At 35.7% G+C, this 17,373-nt stretch overlaps 1 protein-coding gene across 3 annotated transcripts in view; it reads right to left on the reverse strand.

Annotated features, from left to right (window-relative positions):
• Positions 1 to 611: 611 nt before the first annotated feature.
• LOC114651616 (interferon-induced protein 44-like) overlaps positions 612 to 17,373 on the reverse strand; it is a 42,343-nt gene continuing 25,581 nt past the window's right edge. For 2 of the 3 annotated variants that reach the window (XM_028801437.2, XM_028801436.2), the window contains exons 6-10: positions 14,649 to 14,820; positions 14,309 to 14,409; positions 12,319 to 12,500; positions 10,977 to 11,027; positions 612 to 827 (exon numbers count right to left, since the gene is read on the reverse strand). In XM_028801437.2, coding sequence (XP_028657270.2) covers positions 725 to 827; positions 10,977 to 11,027; positions 12,319 to 12,500; positions 14,309 to 14,409; positions 14,649 to 14,820 — 609 coding nt within the window. In that variant the 3' untranslated portion in view covers positions 612 to 724. Of the gene's footprint in view, positions 828 to 7,030; positions 7,115 to 10,976; positions 11,028 to 12,318; positions 12,501 to 14,308; positions 14,410 to 14,648; positions 14,821 to 17,373 lie in introns of all 3 variants that reach the window. The other variant, XM_028801438.2, reaches the window with a different exon arrangement.

The following is a 17,373-nucleotide window of genomic DNA, read 5'->3' on the forward strand; positions in this document are numbered from 1 at the left end:
CTGGTATGGACTACGGGATTATTAGTTATATTCTAATAAGTAAAATCATTAACAGAAAAAAAAAATCACGTTTGTTAACTTTTTTTGCGTAACTGGATTATAAACCTGGGAGTTGTGTTTCTCATTTTTGTTCTTCTGAGCAGCCAGTTGGACCACAATGTAAAAGTCAAGGGTCTTATTTTAGTCGTAGGTCTGCAGTACTTCTGTTAGCTCAATAGTATCTGTGAGATTCAACAAGCTGTTTTTAGGAAGTGTCAACTATATTGTCAGTTCTGTCAGAGAACCTGAAAGGAGGTTATTACATTTAAGTAAGATCTTTACTTTAATCAAGGAATGCCTCAAAGGTTGAAGTTCTGGTTTTTAAACATATTTATATATACCTTAGGTGTTGGAGTAAATTTTATTTCTGACTGTGAAATTTCATTACACCTTTTTATTTTTGTTAATTTGGATAACTGAAAAACTTCTAGGTGTTGATCTGTTTTATATCTCGGCCACTCCACCTCTTAACCACTATTAGGGTTAAAGAAGCAATATTTATTTTTATGCCAGTGTCTAGATCACAACAACACTCACAACACTCACAAAGTAGTAGTAGTAGAAAGTTTAATGGTTTCAAAAGTTTTTATGATTTGCATAGATCTTCTGGTACTAATTAATATTTGTTTAATGGTTACATATACATGAAGAACAGACAGGCAAAAACAAAGCCTATTTTTCTCTGTCACATCACTGCACACTCAGCCCAGCTTCTTTCTGCCTCGTCATGTATGCTTAACTCTCTTTTGGGAGTGCGTCCAGTTCTCAGCTCAAAGGAGTCAGTGATGCTGGAAAGGATAAGAGAGGAAGTGACATCAGTAAAAGGACACATTCATGTTAATGGTTTTTTGCAGGTGTAGGATGAAGATACATGTTCAAAATAGTTGACAGTCAAACTGTAAAATAAAGAAAAGTGAAAACACTGACAAAAATGTCAACATCCAAAAAATTTATACTGAAGTTAAATGTTAGTCAACAAACAATAATTAAAAAAAAAAAAAAACTGACAAGTTAAAAAAATGTGAGTAGTCTGAAGTTACTGTTTCCTCAGGGCTCTATTCAAAGTGACAAACAAATTAAGGACCTTGAACAATTGGGAAAAGCCTAATGAACTAATGTGTATAATATTTGTTAAAGGTATCTATTTCCAAATTAACAACAAATATAAAACCAGAATCAAAATTGCATAATCATAACATATACTTAGGTGGAATAATTTGGTTGCTGAATTCAGTCATGATATTCAATATGGCCTAGGAGGTCTGAAAATTAGTACTATGATTTTGTTTGATTCTGTGTTAAAATCTAATGTGACCACTTTAAAAGTTGTAAAATGAGTTATGTTTTAAAACCCACAAATAGTTTATCATGTTAAATCACTTTCTTTTCAATCAAAATTTTAAGATTTATAAAGGAAGACAAATTCATCCAGCACAGTCTCAACTAAAAGGAACAGCATCGATATCTCTAAGCCAAGTTTCTATAAGTATACTTGTAAAAAATCATCTGACTGTGCACTTTGTATTATTTTGTTAACCACAACATCTCATTTTAAAGCAAGTGAATGTTTAGTAAACATCCTTTAAACTGTATTTACATATACATCATGAAGTGGTTTTATATTCATCCATTATCCATCCCGCTATATCCTAACTACAGGGTCACGGGGGTCCGCTGGAGCCAATCCCAGCCAACACAGGGTGCAAGGCAGAAAACAAACCCTGGGTAGGGCGCCAGCCCACCACAGGTGGTTCTACATGTATTTTATTATGAATCAGGTTATTAATACCAGCATTCCTAGGGATAATCTCATTTTAATTCTAGGTTTAATCATGTGATTAATTGTTTGGAAGTGAGTTGATTTAGAATCTGTTACACAAATTAATTTATGAGGTGCTGGGTTTTTGGAAAACAGCTTCTGAAGAACCAAGGGTAGAATGAACTCACTGGAAACTGTGGCATTGTCTATGACGCCAATCGAGTTTAGAGGCAATTTACTTTCTATTTCCATTAATGTCTCAATGGTACATTATCATGTAAACTAGATAAAAACATTATGAGTACACAGTTTCAAATTGGCACACTGTTTAAAAACATGACTTTTTAGGTGAATTAAATTGGCCCTAGTGTGTGCTTGGTGTGTGGGTGTGTTTGTGTGTGTCCTGCGGTGGGTTGGCACCCTGCCCGGGATTGGTTCCCTGCCTTGTGCCCTGTGTTGGCTGGGATTGGCTCCAGCAGACCCCCGTGACCCTGTGTTTGGATTCAGCAGGGTGGAAAATGGATGGATGGATAGACAATATTTACATTTTTTTTAGCCTTAGTCTTTCAATTTGAAGCCAATCCCAACACATAAACATTCACACTTAACTTATATGGTGTAACCAGCACATGGTAAAAAGCGATTCACTTTTCCTTGTTGATTTTAACAGAAGACACATGGCACTCTAACTCTTTCTGAGGCTCCAAACAACTTGCATGGTCCCAGTCTCTAGCAGAACATGCAAGAGTGAAGTGAACAGGGGAATGTGTGAAGCTGAGGTTACGCTCATGATGAGGCGAATAAAACAAACATTTCATGACACATATACTGATTTTATAATGACTTTACGTAGCACACAGTGAAAGGCTACATTTTTATTTTATTATTGGATTTATTTATTCATGCATATCCTTTTTCTAGGTTGAGTTCAAAAGAAAATGAATGACTCTATTCCCCTAAGTGTTAAATAAACTCATCATGAGACAAATAATATTTTGATTTTGAGCTTATGCCGTACTGTGAAACACTACAATTGTTTTATGTTATTTTATATACAGTATTTATGTTTTGCACAAACTTTTCTCCTATACAGAGTTTAAATTTGGAAAAGTTGACATCTTTCTTCCTCTTTCTTCTTACAGACTCATTCTGTGCATGTTTCTTGCTCTGAAAACACCCATCTGTCTCTCTACTTTGTTTTCTTGATTAGCCTGAGTGGGTTTATTGCCTGATCTTAGTTTTGAAAAGACTATCCATAATACACATTCATCAGGTAGACAGCAAATCCTCATCCATTGTCCGCTTTTCTTTAAAAATATTAGTGTCAATAAAATATTTTTAGCAGTTTTCCTACCTTTCTTAGTGGATAATCTGACATAATTGGTAGGTTTATGTACTCAAGAACACACTTTAGTAATCAAAAACCTTTGCCACAATGGTCTAGTATGTGTTTTTACAAAATTAATGAAAATATTAAGAGCCACTGTTTACACTTTTTGTACTTTTGAAGCAATTTAGAAGCTGAAGTTGATCCTAACCCACTTATTGTTTACATATTGTTGTAGCTGAGTTTGTACTGAAAATAAAAATATGTAACACTGTGGTGTAATGATTTGAAAAGGTAACGAAATCTGCATATATACCAATGCATGGCTGAATCACCCAACTTCCTAATTTTAGCAAAGTCTCCAGAAGGTTAAAAAAGAAGACAGCCTGCTAATGAAGATCTCAAGCAGTGGTGTGTGAAAGAGGAAACTGTGGATTTGCATGCAGTTTCATGAAACTGACACAAAATATAGCTTGGGAGGTGACTTTGCAGTCAAACAGATACAAATACAAAACTCGATAAAAAGAGTTTTAGGGAGTGTTAAAATTTTTTGGGGATTGGAAACAAGGATTATTGCTTCTTTAAGCCATGTTCACACTTTCATGTTTACTTTTTTTCTGTTCTGCAGCTGTGTGACACGTACTGTATTCTGTTATACATGAGTAAAATCACCACAGGAGTGCAGAATTTTTAAAAATAGGATGTGTTGCATATTTTTGGTAAAATGACACACCAAAACCAACCACCCCACAAAATATTATGTTTTCTGAACAGTCACTTCCACAGAATACAGCTGCTGGACCTCGAGGCTCAGACACAGTTTCATCCCAAGAGCTATAAAGGCACTCAATCAGCGCATCAAAAGTCCTCCGGTAAACTTGTACTACAACCATAACATTACATAATCTGAGACACTTTATGAATGATTTGCAGTATATGTATAGGTACATTGTATTTATGTTTTAATATTGTAGTACTAGGGTGTTGTACCATGTTAGCCATTATGAATGTAGTGAGAAGTCAAGCAAAATGACACCTTTTGTTGGCTAACTAAAAAGATTACAATATGCAAGCTTTCGAGGCAACTCAGGCCTCTTCTTCAGGTAATCTTGAGTTACCTCGAAAACTTGAATATTGTAATCCTTTTAGTTAGTCAGTAAAAGGTGTCATTTTGCTTGACTTCTCACTGTTTTCATATTGAATATTCTTATTGTTTTATCATATTATTTTTATCATTTTATAGGGAATTTTGTTACGGAGGGGTAGCACATTGAATTTCATTGCACTGTGTACAATGACAAAAAAAGAAATTCAATTCAATTCTGTATTGCTGCCAGCTCAACAAAATATCTTCATGTGGCAGGAAATGAGTCCAGTGATTTTTGTTTTTCTTATTAAGAGATCTTTATTTAAACACTGAGTGATAGGCAAATACATGTAAAATTAATGTAGACATGAAATAAACCCTTTCTTGTTGTGTGAATAGCACAAATTTCTCTTTAAGCAAAGTGGAATATATTTATTTATTTTTGTGAGGGGAAACAATGAGTTCCAGTGCAAATTCAGTTTTAGATGAATTGTTTTGCTCATCACTAATAACAAAGCAGCAGCCTAAGTGGAAATCTGATAAATGATTTATGCTTTAGTTAGGGGCCATGCACAATTGAGTTCCAACATGTTCTTTTTGCATTGGTGCACATAGACATTACATTCCTCTTTTAATACCTTCAATTTGGTAAACCAGTATCATAACATCTAAAATGAAACTATATGCTAACAATATATTTTGTGTGCCAAAATATTATTTATCTTTACATTCATCCATTTTCCAACCCGCTGAATCCAAACACAGGGTCACGGGGGTCTGCTGGAGCCAATCCCAGCCAACACAGGGCAGGAACCAATCCTGGGCAGGGTGCCAACCCACCGCAGGACACACACAAACATCAAGCACACACTAGGGACAATGTAGAATCGCCAATCCACCTAACCTGCATGTCTTTGGAATGTGGGAGGAAACCGGAGCGCCTGGAGGAAACCCAGGCAGACACGGGGAGAACATGCAAACTCCACGCAGGGAGGACCCGGAAATCGAAACTAGATCCCCAGATCTCCCAACTGCGAGGCAGCAGCGCTACCCACTGTGCCACCGTGCCACCCTCTTTACATTCAATCAAGCTCTATTAAGATATCTATGGATTTAGGGAGTCATTGCTGTATAACTGGCATTATTAAAATGATAGTTTAATCTGTCCTTCACATGGTTAATGTTCAGATGCTCCATGTTCAGTGGTCCCTGCTGCCACAAATGCCCCTGCTAAAGTCGTCCTCCAGCATTGCAGCAGCTCACCAGAGAGGAGTAAGCCCAGGGATGAAGGGGTGCATGCAGCTGTCAGCAAGTGAGTTATTATCATGGGGTTAAAGAGGACTTGATCACCCAATCTCACAACAGAAATATTTCATTGAGAAACAAAGAACAAATATTTATTAATTTTGATTAACTTTGGGGCCCTGTAGCCCCTGTGCAAATAGCCTAGCTTAGCCTGTATATAAGTTCGGCCATTACGAAAACTGAAAATATTTTTTGCAGCTTATTATTTTATTTCACTTAGTGTTTTCAGCTACTTTAGTAGGTTTGTATAGTTTTTATCCAAGTTAATAATTGTATTTCATTTTATGTTTTTTTTTTTTGTTGTTGTTAATATTGTTTGTCTTCATTTAGTTTTCATTTACTAAAATAAGCCTCCTCCCAAGAAAGCCTTTCTTCTCCTTCTGGTCCTAACTACAGTAAATCAATAGAGAAGCAAAACCAGTCTAGATTTGTATTTCAAGATCACATTCTCGAATGTCACACATCCACTCTATAACTTTGCAACATCTGATAAACCCTGGAAGCAATGAGAGATTCTAGGAAAGTAAACAGTGGAAAAATACAAAAAACGCACTGTAAAAGGAGCTCACCCATCTGCTACATTTGACACCCACTAAGAAAGAAAACCTTGTGTTCATCTTATGAAGTTAAATAAAGAAACATTCTCTTAGCCCAAAGGTTACTAGAGCTTCTGATTGTGAGGATTAATGATGCCACTTAAAAGCATATTCATTCTCAGTACTAATTTTTTGATTCCTACTGAAATTCTCCATCTACTCATCTCTAGTGGGAAAATTCTGTTGATTAAGGAAATCTAGCTTTGTGAAGGCCTATCTCATGTGTGGTTCAAACATGAAACACCACACAACTGTCCTTTTTGTTGGGCAAGAAATAAAAAAGTAACTTCTAGTATTTTCCTCTAACAAGTATGAGGACCTAAAGCTGCAGATGAGGTGCCAAACAACATCATTAGGTCCTGTGCAAACCAGTCAGAGGGGAACTCTTCATGTCAGTGTGGGACAGCAGAAACAACTCAAAGGGCACTTCCTGGGGGATTCTCTTAACTTCTCTCATCAACATTCTACGAAAAAGATGTACTAACAGGAATGGTGGTCATGGTAGCTGCCAATGCTTTGTTAGCATATTACGTGTATGGCACAATACAAATGTTTTGAGCCTTTCCTTTAGTTTAAAATGATACATTTTACTTAGAAGCCTTTATTTATTCATATGTAGCCCTTACTTTATTTTTCAAATTATTGTACTTATATTCATAATATTTTTTAAATGATTTTACAAATATTTATAAATTATGTATATTACTCAGTTTAATTAATGCATTAAATAAAAATAGGCAAATAAGAATTATCTCACGTGCAAAAATAATAGAGACCATATATATTATTAACAATGACTAACCTTTGGCTAATTTTTTACCAGGTAAAATAGAAAACAATTATTTCCTGCAGTTTTCTATCACTTTATCATATCACTTTTGAATATCTTCAGCTATTCATCCTTACAACTGTCTTACCTTCTTCAGATTTGTTGTCAGTCTCTGCTTCATTCCTTCCCAATACATTCTTGCTTCAATGAGATTTGGACTTTACCTTTGGCACTGTAAAGCACATAAATATTTAAGGTCATTGACATACTGTGGGGTCCATATTTGTGCATAGAAAAGGGATCTTGCCTTCCTAGCCAGAACATTTTAGTTCATAATTGCCTTAAACATGAATAGTTATCCTGGCATTTTTCCAAAAATCAACAAAGTCATGCAATTGATCTTAAACAAATTTAAAAAGAGCATCAATGGTTATATCTTTTTTTTCTTCTCTTGGGTAGATTCTAAAGAAAGTCTTTGATATTTGTTTTATGTTCTGTTATTGAAGAATGTGAATGAACATCATCTGCTAAGAGATATGGAGATCCCTGAGTGCAGTTAATGGATATTTAAGGACAATGGTTCTCAAAATATTTTGGATTGAGGATCTCTTTGTCAATGTCAAAGATATGGAGGCCCACCTAATGTCAACAGCCACTTATTACCATAAATTCTGCATTGAATTTATTTTTACAGGTAATTGTGTGAAAAATACTGTAACAATCTACAGTACAAAGAAGAGTTGCCACACAGATTCAAACAGTGACTTAGTTCGTCTGAACAGGAATGTGTACTGGGAAGCAACTTCTTAATCTGAGTACCCAAACTATTCCTCTTGTGTCCTAAGAAAGTCTTGAAAAAAAAAAAAACCAGCAATGAACAGAACTCTTAATCTTGCACTTCTTCTCAGTCTTGTTCTGTGTTGCAAGCTAATTCTGGCACAGCTACTCTATGAGTTACCATGCTGGTTTACCTACAGGTCTCCGCTTCTCATCTGGTTTCTTTTCTCAGGTCTGAGTGGTACATATTGTCCCTATTTGAATCTCTTGCCTACAAGGTGCTTGACCCAGGTCACCGGTAAAGAAAATCTGCATTACAACATTCAAACCTTAATGGGTTTACATTTTAAAGCACTGGATTTCAGCCAATTAACCATAATACAGCTTTGAAGATGGTGTTAAGGCACATAAACTTAAAAACTTAATACACAGAAGCATTGTGCATTAGTGTCCACATAGAATTAAGGGATTGTTGTTGCCAGATGTTGGTTCTTGAAGTGGACATAAGGGCCAAAACTGGAACTGCACCACCTTACATATCAGCATTGGTTAAGCAGCGTGTCACTTCTCGCTCTCTCAGAACATCAAGCACTGCTCGTCTCGAACCACCCTTACTTAAAAGAAGAGGACGACATTCATCAAGACTCTTTGCAGTGCTGGCTCCTCAGTGGTGGAACGAACTTCCTCTTGCTGTACGAACAGCGGAGACCCTCACTGTCTTCAAACGTCGTCTGAAGACACACTTCTTTAAACAGCACTTGGGGGACTAAAGTCCCCATACTTTTTTTCTACCCTTTTCTCAAAAAAAAAAAAAAAAATTTGTACTAACAACTTACTATTTTCTTCTAGCAGGGTTTTGTGTACAACTTGGTCAGCGGTAACTTGTTTAATGACAGTAGATTTAATCCTGGCCTTAAAGACTGAAGAACAGTCGTAGACTACAAAGCACTGTTGTAAGTCGCTCTGGATAAGAGCGTCTGCTAAATGTTGTAAATGTAAATGTAAATGTAAATGAAAAAGAGTTCCATGTATTGAAAAAGTTCAGTGTGACATGAAAGACACTACAAGTGTGAAGAAATGTTCAAAGAGATGGACCAATCACTACAACCATACATGATTGCAGCAGAAAGTAGCTCTTATCAACTGCAAAATAGTCAGACTTGGCACTTGATGATTGGTGTCATAGAGCCATTTCACATGGGCTTATCATCAAGAAATTTCTTCTAAGAAAGATGACTTGGTCATACCACAGACCAATTGGCAACAACTACAACAGCAATTTACTTCTTGAATAGCCCAAAATCACACAAAGAGTGCCTCAATGGGCTTTAACAGACCCTGTTTTAAAAAAAGTGTTTTTCTGACAGCCCCCCCAGTGACTCCTTAAGAAAAGAAGGGGAAAAAATGGATGTTACATGCAGTGCCACTGCCAAAAACATGACAAAAGATATTGATATAAATAAAATAACAGTAAAATTAAAACCATTCTAAAATGGCACCCTAGTGATGTCATCAACAAAACGGTAAACATTTATAGTAATAAGAATTATTCATTCAAAACACACTAACACCAGGAAAAAAAACATAAAGGCAATAAAGTGAGACTTACAGCCAAACAGTTTTAAAGCTAAATTACCATGACTACATAGGGATTATGAATATTAATATATATTGGAAATATCTAATACATACTGTAGTTCTGCTAGTTTAACATAAAACATTATAATTATGAGCTTATTAGAAAGTTCAGTGACTAGATATACCTCTGAATGTCTAGTTTGCATATTTAATGAACAGTTCTGTCTTATTTTCTCTTCACTCTTTATACCTCAGACTATAAATATAACACTAGGTCACATCACTTCTCAGGTGATTGAGACTAATGGGATGTACCAATAAGGGGGATGAGACAGAGTATCAATATTCATAGAGTGGATAAAGGGGTGGTGCATTGCTACAAGTTCTTGGGGGTCCACAACAATGACAGGCTATACTGGTCTTGTAAGAGAGCAGAACTATATATGAAAGGGCAGAGAAGACTATTTATTGCTTGGAGACTGTGTTCCTTCAGTGTGGGTAGTGATAACCCTTCTAACATGTTCTACAACTCTGTTACAGGCAGGCTTCTTAGATTTAGATTAGATTAGATATACTTTATTTTTTCCCTTCTGACATGGAACGTCTGGCGTGGATAATAAAGAACTGCTACTTTCAGCAACAGGTATGTAGGTGGCATTAAGATGGTCAGATCTGTCCAGATGTTCCACAGGTATACATTTAAAGGCTTTAATATATGAATAGAGCAGGTTCAGCTTGCTGTGTCTGCAGAAGGACTAAGCTAATGCTATACAATTGAAGATGCCAGAATTCAGAATGACTCATCTTTAGTTTATAATGAAGTGACCAATTTCTGTTGCTGAGTTTAAAAATTCCTAACTGGTAACATGAACAAATTCAGGCTGCATTTCAAAGTCTGGCTCATATATTTCAGCATTATTTATAATGTGCTTACTTTTTGTATATCTTATCGACATAAATTTCAAGGCCCCCTCCTGATTTTTCCACTAAATCTGATCTTATAAGATGTAACTCGTGTAACATTAGATCGCTTCTTAAAAAGGTTTAAGCCAATTTTCTACAATACCCAAAATGCAACAATACCAGATCTTGCCATAATTCACCATTAGATGTGATATTTATTTCAATTTAAAAAGAGATCAAGGAGTTCTTTCATTTTAAAAAGTAACTGAGTCTGGCAGTTTTGAATCGTTTTTATCTTACATTTTCCATCATTCTGGATCATCACCCTTCCCATCCTCAGATGAGTTGTTCATCCGTTATGTTGTATAGTAACTTTTACATAAATTCTAGGCTATGGTGTTCTGGGCCAGTAACATCACTTCAGAAGAGATCCCCCAAATCACATGGGATGGGATGCACTTTGGATCCGCTGGAGGTAGTAGTGGAGGAGAGAATGAAGAGAAAACTGAATGCCATTATAAACAATTCTGCACACCTTCTCTTTAACACTCTAACACTCTGAAAATGCATTATGTTTGTTGTTATTATATTGCATTGTTATTATTGTATGGCAAATGTACAAACAAAAGGTCACCTTACCACCATATATCTTTTATATTAAAGCGAGAGTGCTGTTTTGTTCCTGATGAAGACAAATACAGTAGATACAGAAAATGGATCTGATGCTCATCCAAAGAAATCTAACCCTGCATTTTTGTACTGTGTTGTAACTGAAAACTATTTTTCAGATAAATAAAGAAGAAACTTATTTGCTGCACTGGAATGCCAAATCTTACCTGCGGCTTCGTCGTTCATTAACGTTATTTTCTAATAGGGAGTCTGTATCCCTAGGAGAATAGATGACAAAGAAGTAGAATTTGAGTCTTTAATATGCATTTATTTGTAAACAGTATTCTTTGCAATAGAAAGGAATCATAACAATATGTATGTAGTCCACCTCTCTAGATAGGCTTTTTAAGTCCAGTAAATACACAGTTATGTCCTGAAATTCCCTGTTAACACCAGTTCACTTAACTGTCCTCTTCTTTCCTTTTTAACTTTGTCTCTCCCACGCTAGATGAACAGTGGAAAGTGGAAATTGAGCACTTAAACTTCTCTGATTCATTTTTACCCCAATTTTATCATTTTTCTTTAGCATGAGGATGTCAGTAATGATTATTATAAGCACTATGATAAGCTGTCAAATTTTGTCTGTAATCAAATGTAGCATGAAATTTAATTGGTCTCAAAATACCCATGAGTGCAAGCAGCTTATAAATGTCTTGTACTTAAAATTTATCCCATATACTGTAAATACTCACGTATAAGTTGGGTCTTCAAACCCAAAAAATTGATCATAAAATCGGACCCTGACTTATACGCCTGTTCAAAAATGTGACACTTCATTTTTTTTTTTACATCTTCTTGCCTCCTCCAATCTCGCATCAGTTTCTCAGACGCAAAAAATTCAGTTGCAGCAACGCAGTTACCAATTTCTTTTGCTTCTTCAACGACATTTAATTTAAAACCAGCTTCATATTTTCTTCTGTTCGAATCCTTCATCGTAGATAAGGGATGCTCTTATGGTAAAGGTGTATGAGAGTGTGAAATACAAAAAACACAAATCAGTGCAAATGTTGCTTCAGAATAGTTTGGGTAGTAGCATGTGGTCACATAAGCAAAATTCATAGGAAAAAAAAAGGCAGTGTGCTTCGTGGGTGCTCCCTCAGGTGGGTGTTAGCATATCATAATCTCTTGAACCAATAGCATGAGTTTTCCACATTCGACTTATACAACCAACATTATAAAATACCAGAAATTATATGGTAAAATCAAGTCCCGACTTATCCATGGGAGAACTTATCCGTGAGTATATACAGTAACTGACTTGCAGAACGGAACCATTCTTCAGTGTTACAGTTATTGTCTGCCTAAGTAACTTTTAGAAAAAAAAAGCAAAGAAAAGGAAATGATCATTTAGGAAAACAATCCATATTTAAAAGTAAACTATTTATTACTGTTACCAAATTTGTAGCATACCTGTGATGTACTACTGTTTCATATCAAAAACTATTTATCATCCACCCCTTATATTTTAGAAATAACTAATATACTGAGTATCATTCTATGTCTTCTTACAGATTATTCATCTCCTCATAGCTGATGTCATCAAAATAATTATCTGCAAACCGCAACATCTGAATTATGGCGCTGAGCAGCAGAATATTTACGTTGTCATCCAGTTCCAGCTCTCTAGAATAATTTTGTATTGGAACAATGCAAGACACTGGAATTCCAAACCTAGCTCCCACCTCTTGAATCTGGAGATAAAAAATAGTTTTAATTGAATTAACTAATACATGAAAAAACATAAGATCAGGCAATTTGACATTTTGTTTACCTTATTTTTTTAAATATTGGACAAGACCTGAAAAATTCCCTGAGTGTAGCCCTCATCAACATTACTATGTAATACATCTTATTTACCTACAACTCTCTGAGTGAAAAAACTACAGTATTTAACCAACCATACTGCCTTACCTGGTCCCATTTTGCATGTTCTTATTGAACAACACACAGTTTAGAGTAACAACTGGAATCTACAGTATCACTAATTTCTCAATTAATTTTAATTACTTAATGTGTTTGCTTAAAATGGAAAGTTTCAGCTTTTCTGACTTTTCCTCACACTCATACCGTACAGTCCTGTAATCAGTCTAAAGACTTCTATCTGAACTTTCTGTTGTGGGCATGTGAAGATCACCTTCCAGGCTTAGACAAGGTATGCAGTACCTCATCAAGGTATTTGTTCTCTGTAGCTTTGAGAAGGCACTCAGTGAAGACACCTAAGCCACACCCACAACACATCAAGCCACGCCTCTTCTGGTTAGGGCGATATACATTTAAGGACTCTCAGAAGATGGTGCCTCAGTCTGAAGAACACAGTCTCACAGGACAGAGCTCTTTGACCAAGCCCAGCTCAAGAAAGCTGATCTATTTCAGTAGCCACAGAGGGTAAGAAGGCAGTTGTTGTGCCTTATTTCTGTTGCACCACTCCATCATCATTTTTGTTCAATGACTTTGCATCCTACGAACAATTACACTCCAAATGTAACTTTCCAGCAACACATTTCTTTCACTACCTCCAAGTCAGAAACTTTGTTAAACAAAACCTACCCAATTTCCATCACCACTCACCTATTTCTATTCTGAAAAATATATTGATCAGTTTTGAGGACTCAGACAGCATTTCTGTAATATATAAAACCATTTTACAGACCCTCCCTTTCAAAGATCCAAGAGTACAGTGGGAAAAGGATCTCTTACTCAACATATCAGAAAAGGAGTGGAAGGCAGTGATGCAGAGAATTCACTCGAGCTCCACAAAGCATGCAATCATTTAACTTAAAATCATCTATCAAGCACATCTGTCTCATTTAAAATTGCCCAAAATGTTTCCAGGGCAAGATCCAACTTGCGAATGTTGCACTCAAGCTCCAGTCTCATTGGGTCACATGTTTTGGGGGTGCACCAAATTAACATAATTTTGGACCAAAATTTTTAAATGCCTTTCAGACAGCCTTGGTGTCACAATCCCTCCTAACCCATTAACAGCTGTGTTTGGTGGACTCCCAGATGGTCTTAAAGTGGAGTAGGACAAAGAAACTCTGATGGCCTTTATTACACTATTGGCATGCAGACATATCTCACTCAACTGGAAGAATCCCAGCTCAACTCTTTTAAGTCAGTGGGTAACTGATTTATATACTATTTGAAATTGGAAAAAATCTTATTCCCACTTAGGGGATCTGTGCAAAACTTTTTAAAACCAGTCAGGATCTAATTGATAACATTTTAGAATAAGCATTTAAATTGAGGAAGTTGATTCTCTTCCCTTATTTATTGTAATTATTTTTATTTATTTATTTATGTATTTATCTACTTATTTTTCCTAGCTCTCTTTCTCATGAGTTAGAGTTAATGTGATGTGAACTTAGTTTTGTAAAATCTGATTTACTTGTATGGAATGTTATTTGCTTTTAATAAATTCGATAAAATGCTTAAAAATACATTTTGGTACTTGCCATGCAGTGCTCTATGGCACCTCCACCTCCCTCAGCTAAATTACCTTTCTTTCAGTAAATCTGCTGCGATACACATTTCTTATATCCTCAGCCACCAAAGGACAGGCCTCATCCACTTTGGTCAGCAGTACCAGCTGTGGCACACCTTGAACAACAAAAATACTTTCGTGAGTTAGATAGATAGATAGATAGATAGATAGATAGATAGATAGATAGATAGATAGATAGATAGATAGATAGATAGATAGATAGATAGATAGATAGATAGATAGATAGATAGATAGATAGATAGATAGATAGATAGATAGATAGATAGATAGATAGATAGATAGATAGATTACAGTTCACCAAAGGAAAGAATACTGTGAAAAGTTCAGAACTTACCTAGCAAGTTTAACTTTTCACGGATAGCAAGCAGTTTATCTTCCAGTTTCGATGGCATGATCTTGATCTTGCAGGCATCAATCACAAAGGCAACACAGTGGATTTTATCCTTTATGGTTTTAGATTTTACGCATCCAGGTGTCTTGGAATGTATTGGAGCAGATGGATTGAACTTAAAAAAAAAAAAAATTGCGTTCTGTAGTAAGTCCCCAGAATGTGATATGATGGAAGGGCGCCAATAAGAGAGTCTAGCTGCAGGCAAGACAGTCTTAAGCCTCAGATCAATTCAGCGACCTGAGACATGCTGAGGGCTGTAAGATGACGCCCCTGTCAGCGGCATCTCTTTGACTCCGACCACTTTCCAGGAGCCTCACCCCATGTTTCGCCTATATTGCATGCCCATCATATCAATTTCAGTTCCTTTTAGTTCCTGCTATCAAACCTGTGGAATCGGTAGTTGAGAGGCCTGTGTATTCAGTATTTATTAAACTTCTAAACTATCAAGGTCTCTTAATTCTGCATTCAAAGCAAAACCACAGAATGGATGTGTCTTTTGTTACTGGTTTTAAATATTTTTTGTATAAGTCAACGTAACTTTTAAATGAATCTTTTTAAAAGAATCAATTTTCTAGGTAAAGCAACACATCGCATTAGAAATGTCTACTGAATCCAGTTAGCAAATTATTTAACTATACAGTTTAGTTATATAAGAGGTAAAAATAAATGTTGTGTTTGTCACATGAATACAAACAGATTGCGGGCCTCATAGTGTCTGAAGTGCTCGGATCTGTCGGAGACCTAAAACTGTCCTGAATGCAGCTTCATACTTCTTGCCGCCAATGTTGCCTATTAAGACTGGGCTGGCATGACAAAGTTATTTCACTCTGTGACCACTACTTACTATTTTGCAATATATTTATTTATTCATATCTGAAATTTGCATGCATTACAGAATGCACCAGAAAATTAATTCATTAAGATGACATGATTATTAAAACTATACAGGCACATGCTTTTTCTTTATAATTTTAGTCTTGAAAGTAAACAGATATATTGTGTATTGCTCATGACCAGAAGTTAAAAAAAAACTTCACCATGTACTTTTAAAATAGCAAATTATCCATCCATCCATTATCCAACCTGCTATATCCTAACTACAGGGTTACAGGGGTCTGCTGGACACAATCCCAGCCAACACAGGGCGCAAGGCAGGAACAAACCCTGGGCAGGGCACTAGCCCACTGCAGGGCACACACACAATAGGAACAATTTAGAATCGCCAATGCGCCTAACCTGCATGTCTTTGGACTGTGGGAGGAAACCGGAGCACCCGGAGGAAACCCACGCAGACACAAGGAGAACATGCAAACTCCGCACAGGGAGGACCCGGGAAGTGAACCCAGGTCTCCTAACTGTGAGGCAGCAGCGCTACCCACGGCGCCACCCAAATAGCAAATTATGTACTATATAATTGGATTATTAAAATTAATTTAAAGTTGATTTAAAATTGCTTCAAAGCACAATTCTGTATTGGCATCAGTGTCTAAAAGCAAAGTTTCCTGCCTCCCCATAGGAAAATTTTAACTGCTCAAAGGTTAATCTATGATGGCTTATGTGACTTCACAGATATTTTCATTTATGATTCATTTAAAAATCAACTTTATAAGTAAGTAAAGAAGTAAGTAAAGTTTATTTATGAAGAGCACTTCACAGACAAGAAGTCACAAAGCATTGTACAATAAAATAAAAATAAAAAAATGATGAAGTTAGGCAAGACATAGACACATTAAGATACACAACAGAGTAAAATCTAAGAAATACATTATGTTAAAATTAAATTAATAAAAATAAAATTAATAACAATAAGTATCTACCTACACAAAAACCTGGCTAAACTAGAAAACTTTTTAACTGGTAATTAAAAGTTTTCTCATGCGATGAACAACTAACAAATTTTGAGCCTGAGATCTAGGCAAGTGTGTGAGAGGCACTAATTCTGAGAAGATTGGATAAAAAGACTGGATATCTCTCCTAAAATCCCTTTGAAAAAAAGCTCTAGACAAAAAGGAGACATGAGATACAACTGAAGTTAAAGGAGTCAAAACTGAGAATTTGGTTTGAAAAATTGTGTTATATTTTGTGAGATCTCTTTCTAATTTTGTTTTAATCTCTTTCAAGACTTTGTTGTTTTTACTTATTTTTGGATTAATCCCTTTATCCAAGGTGTCTTACAACATTTGAGACACGATCAGTTACATTTTTTTTATTTTTCCAATTGAAGCACAGGCAGATAAAGTGACTTGTTCACGATTACACACAGGTGTCAGTAGTGGGATTTAAACCCACAACATTACGATTTGAAGTCCACAAACAACTGTCCATACATTTCGTCATATTCAGTATTAATGAGCATATAATGAAATACTTAGAAATTGAAAAAATAAAAAAAAATGTCAAGATAGTGATTGAAAACTGTGTATGACTTTGCTCAGATTTCTGCTGAAACTCAAGAGAAGATATTTGTGAGACTAGTGGGGTAAAGTATTCAGGAGATAATCTGAAAAGCAAATGTCTCCATTTTATTTCGTTTTGATCTAATTGTTGTCTGGAAGAATCCAAAAAAATATTACGGAGATCTCGGTTTTGACTTTTCATTCCTATGGGTCATCTCATTATGGCCTTGAAAAAATTATTGGCAAATATTTCCATCCATCCATCCATCCAT

Source organism: Erpetoichthys calabaricus, chromosome 5 (genome assembly GCF_900747795.2).
Source record: "Erpetoichthys calabaricus chromosome 5, fErpCal1.3, whole genome shotgun sequence".
NCBI lineage: Eukaryota > Metazoa > Chordata > Cladistia > Polypteriformes > Polypteridae > Erpetoichthys > Erpetoichthys calabaricus.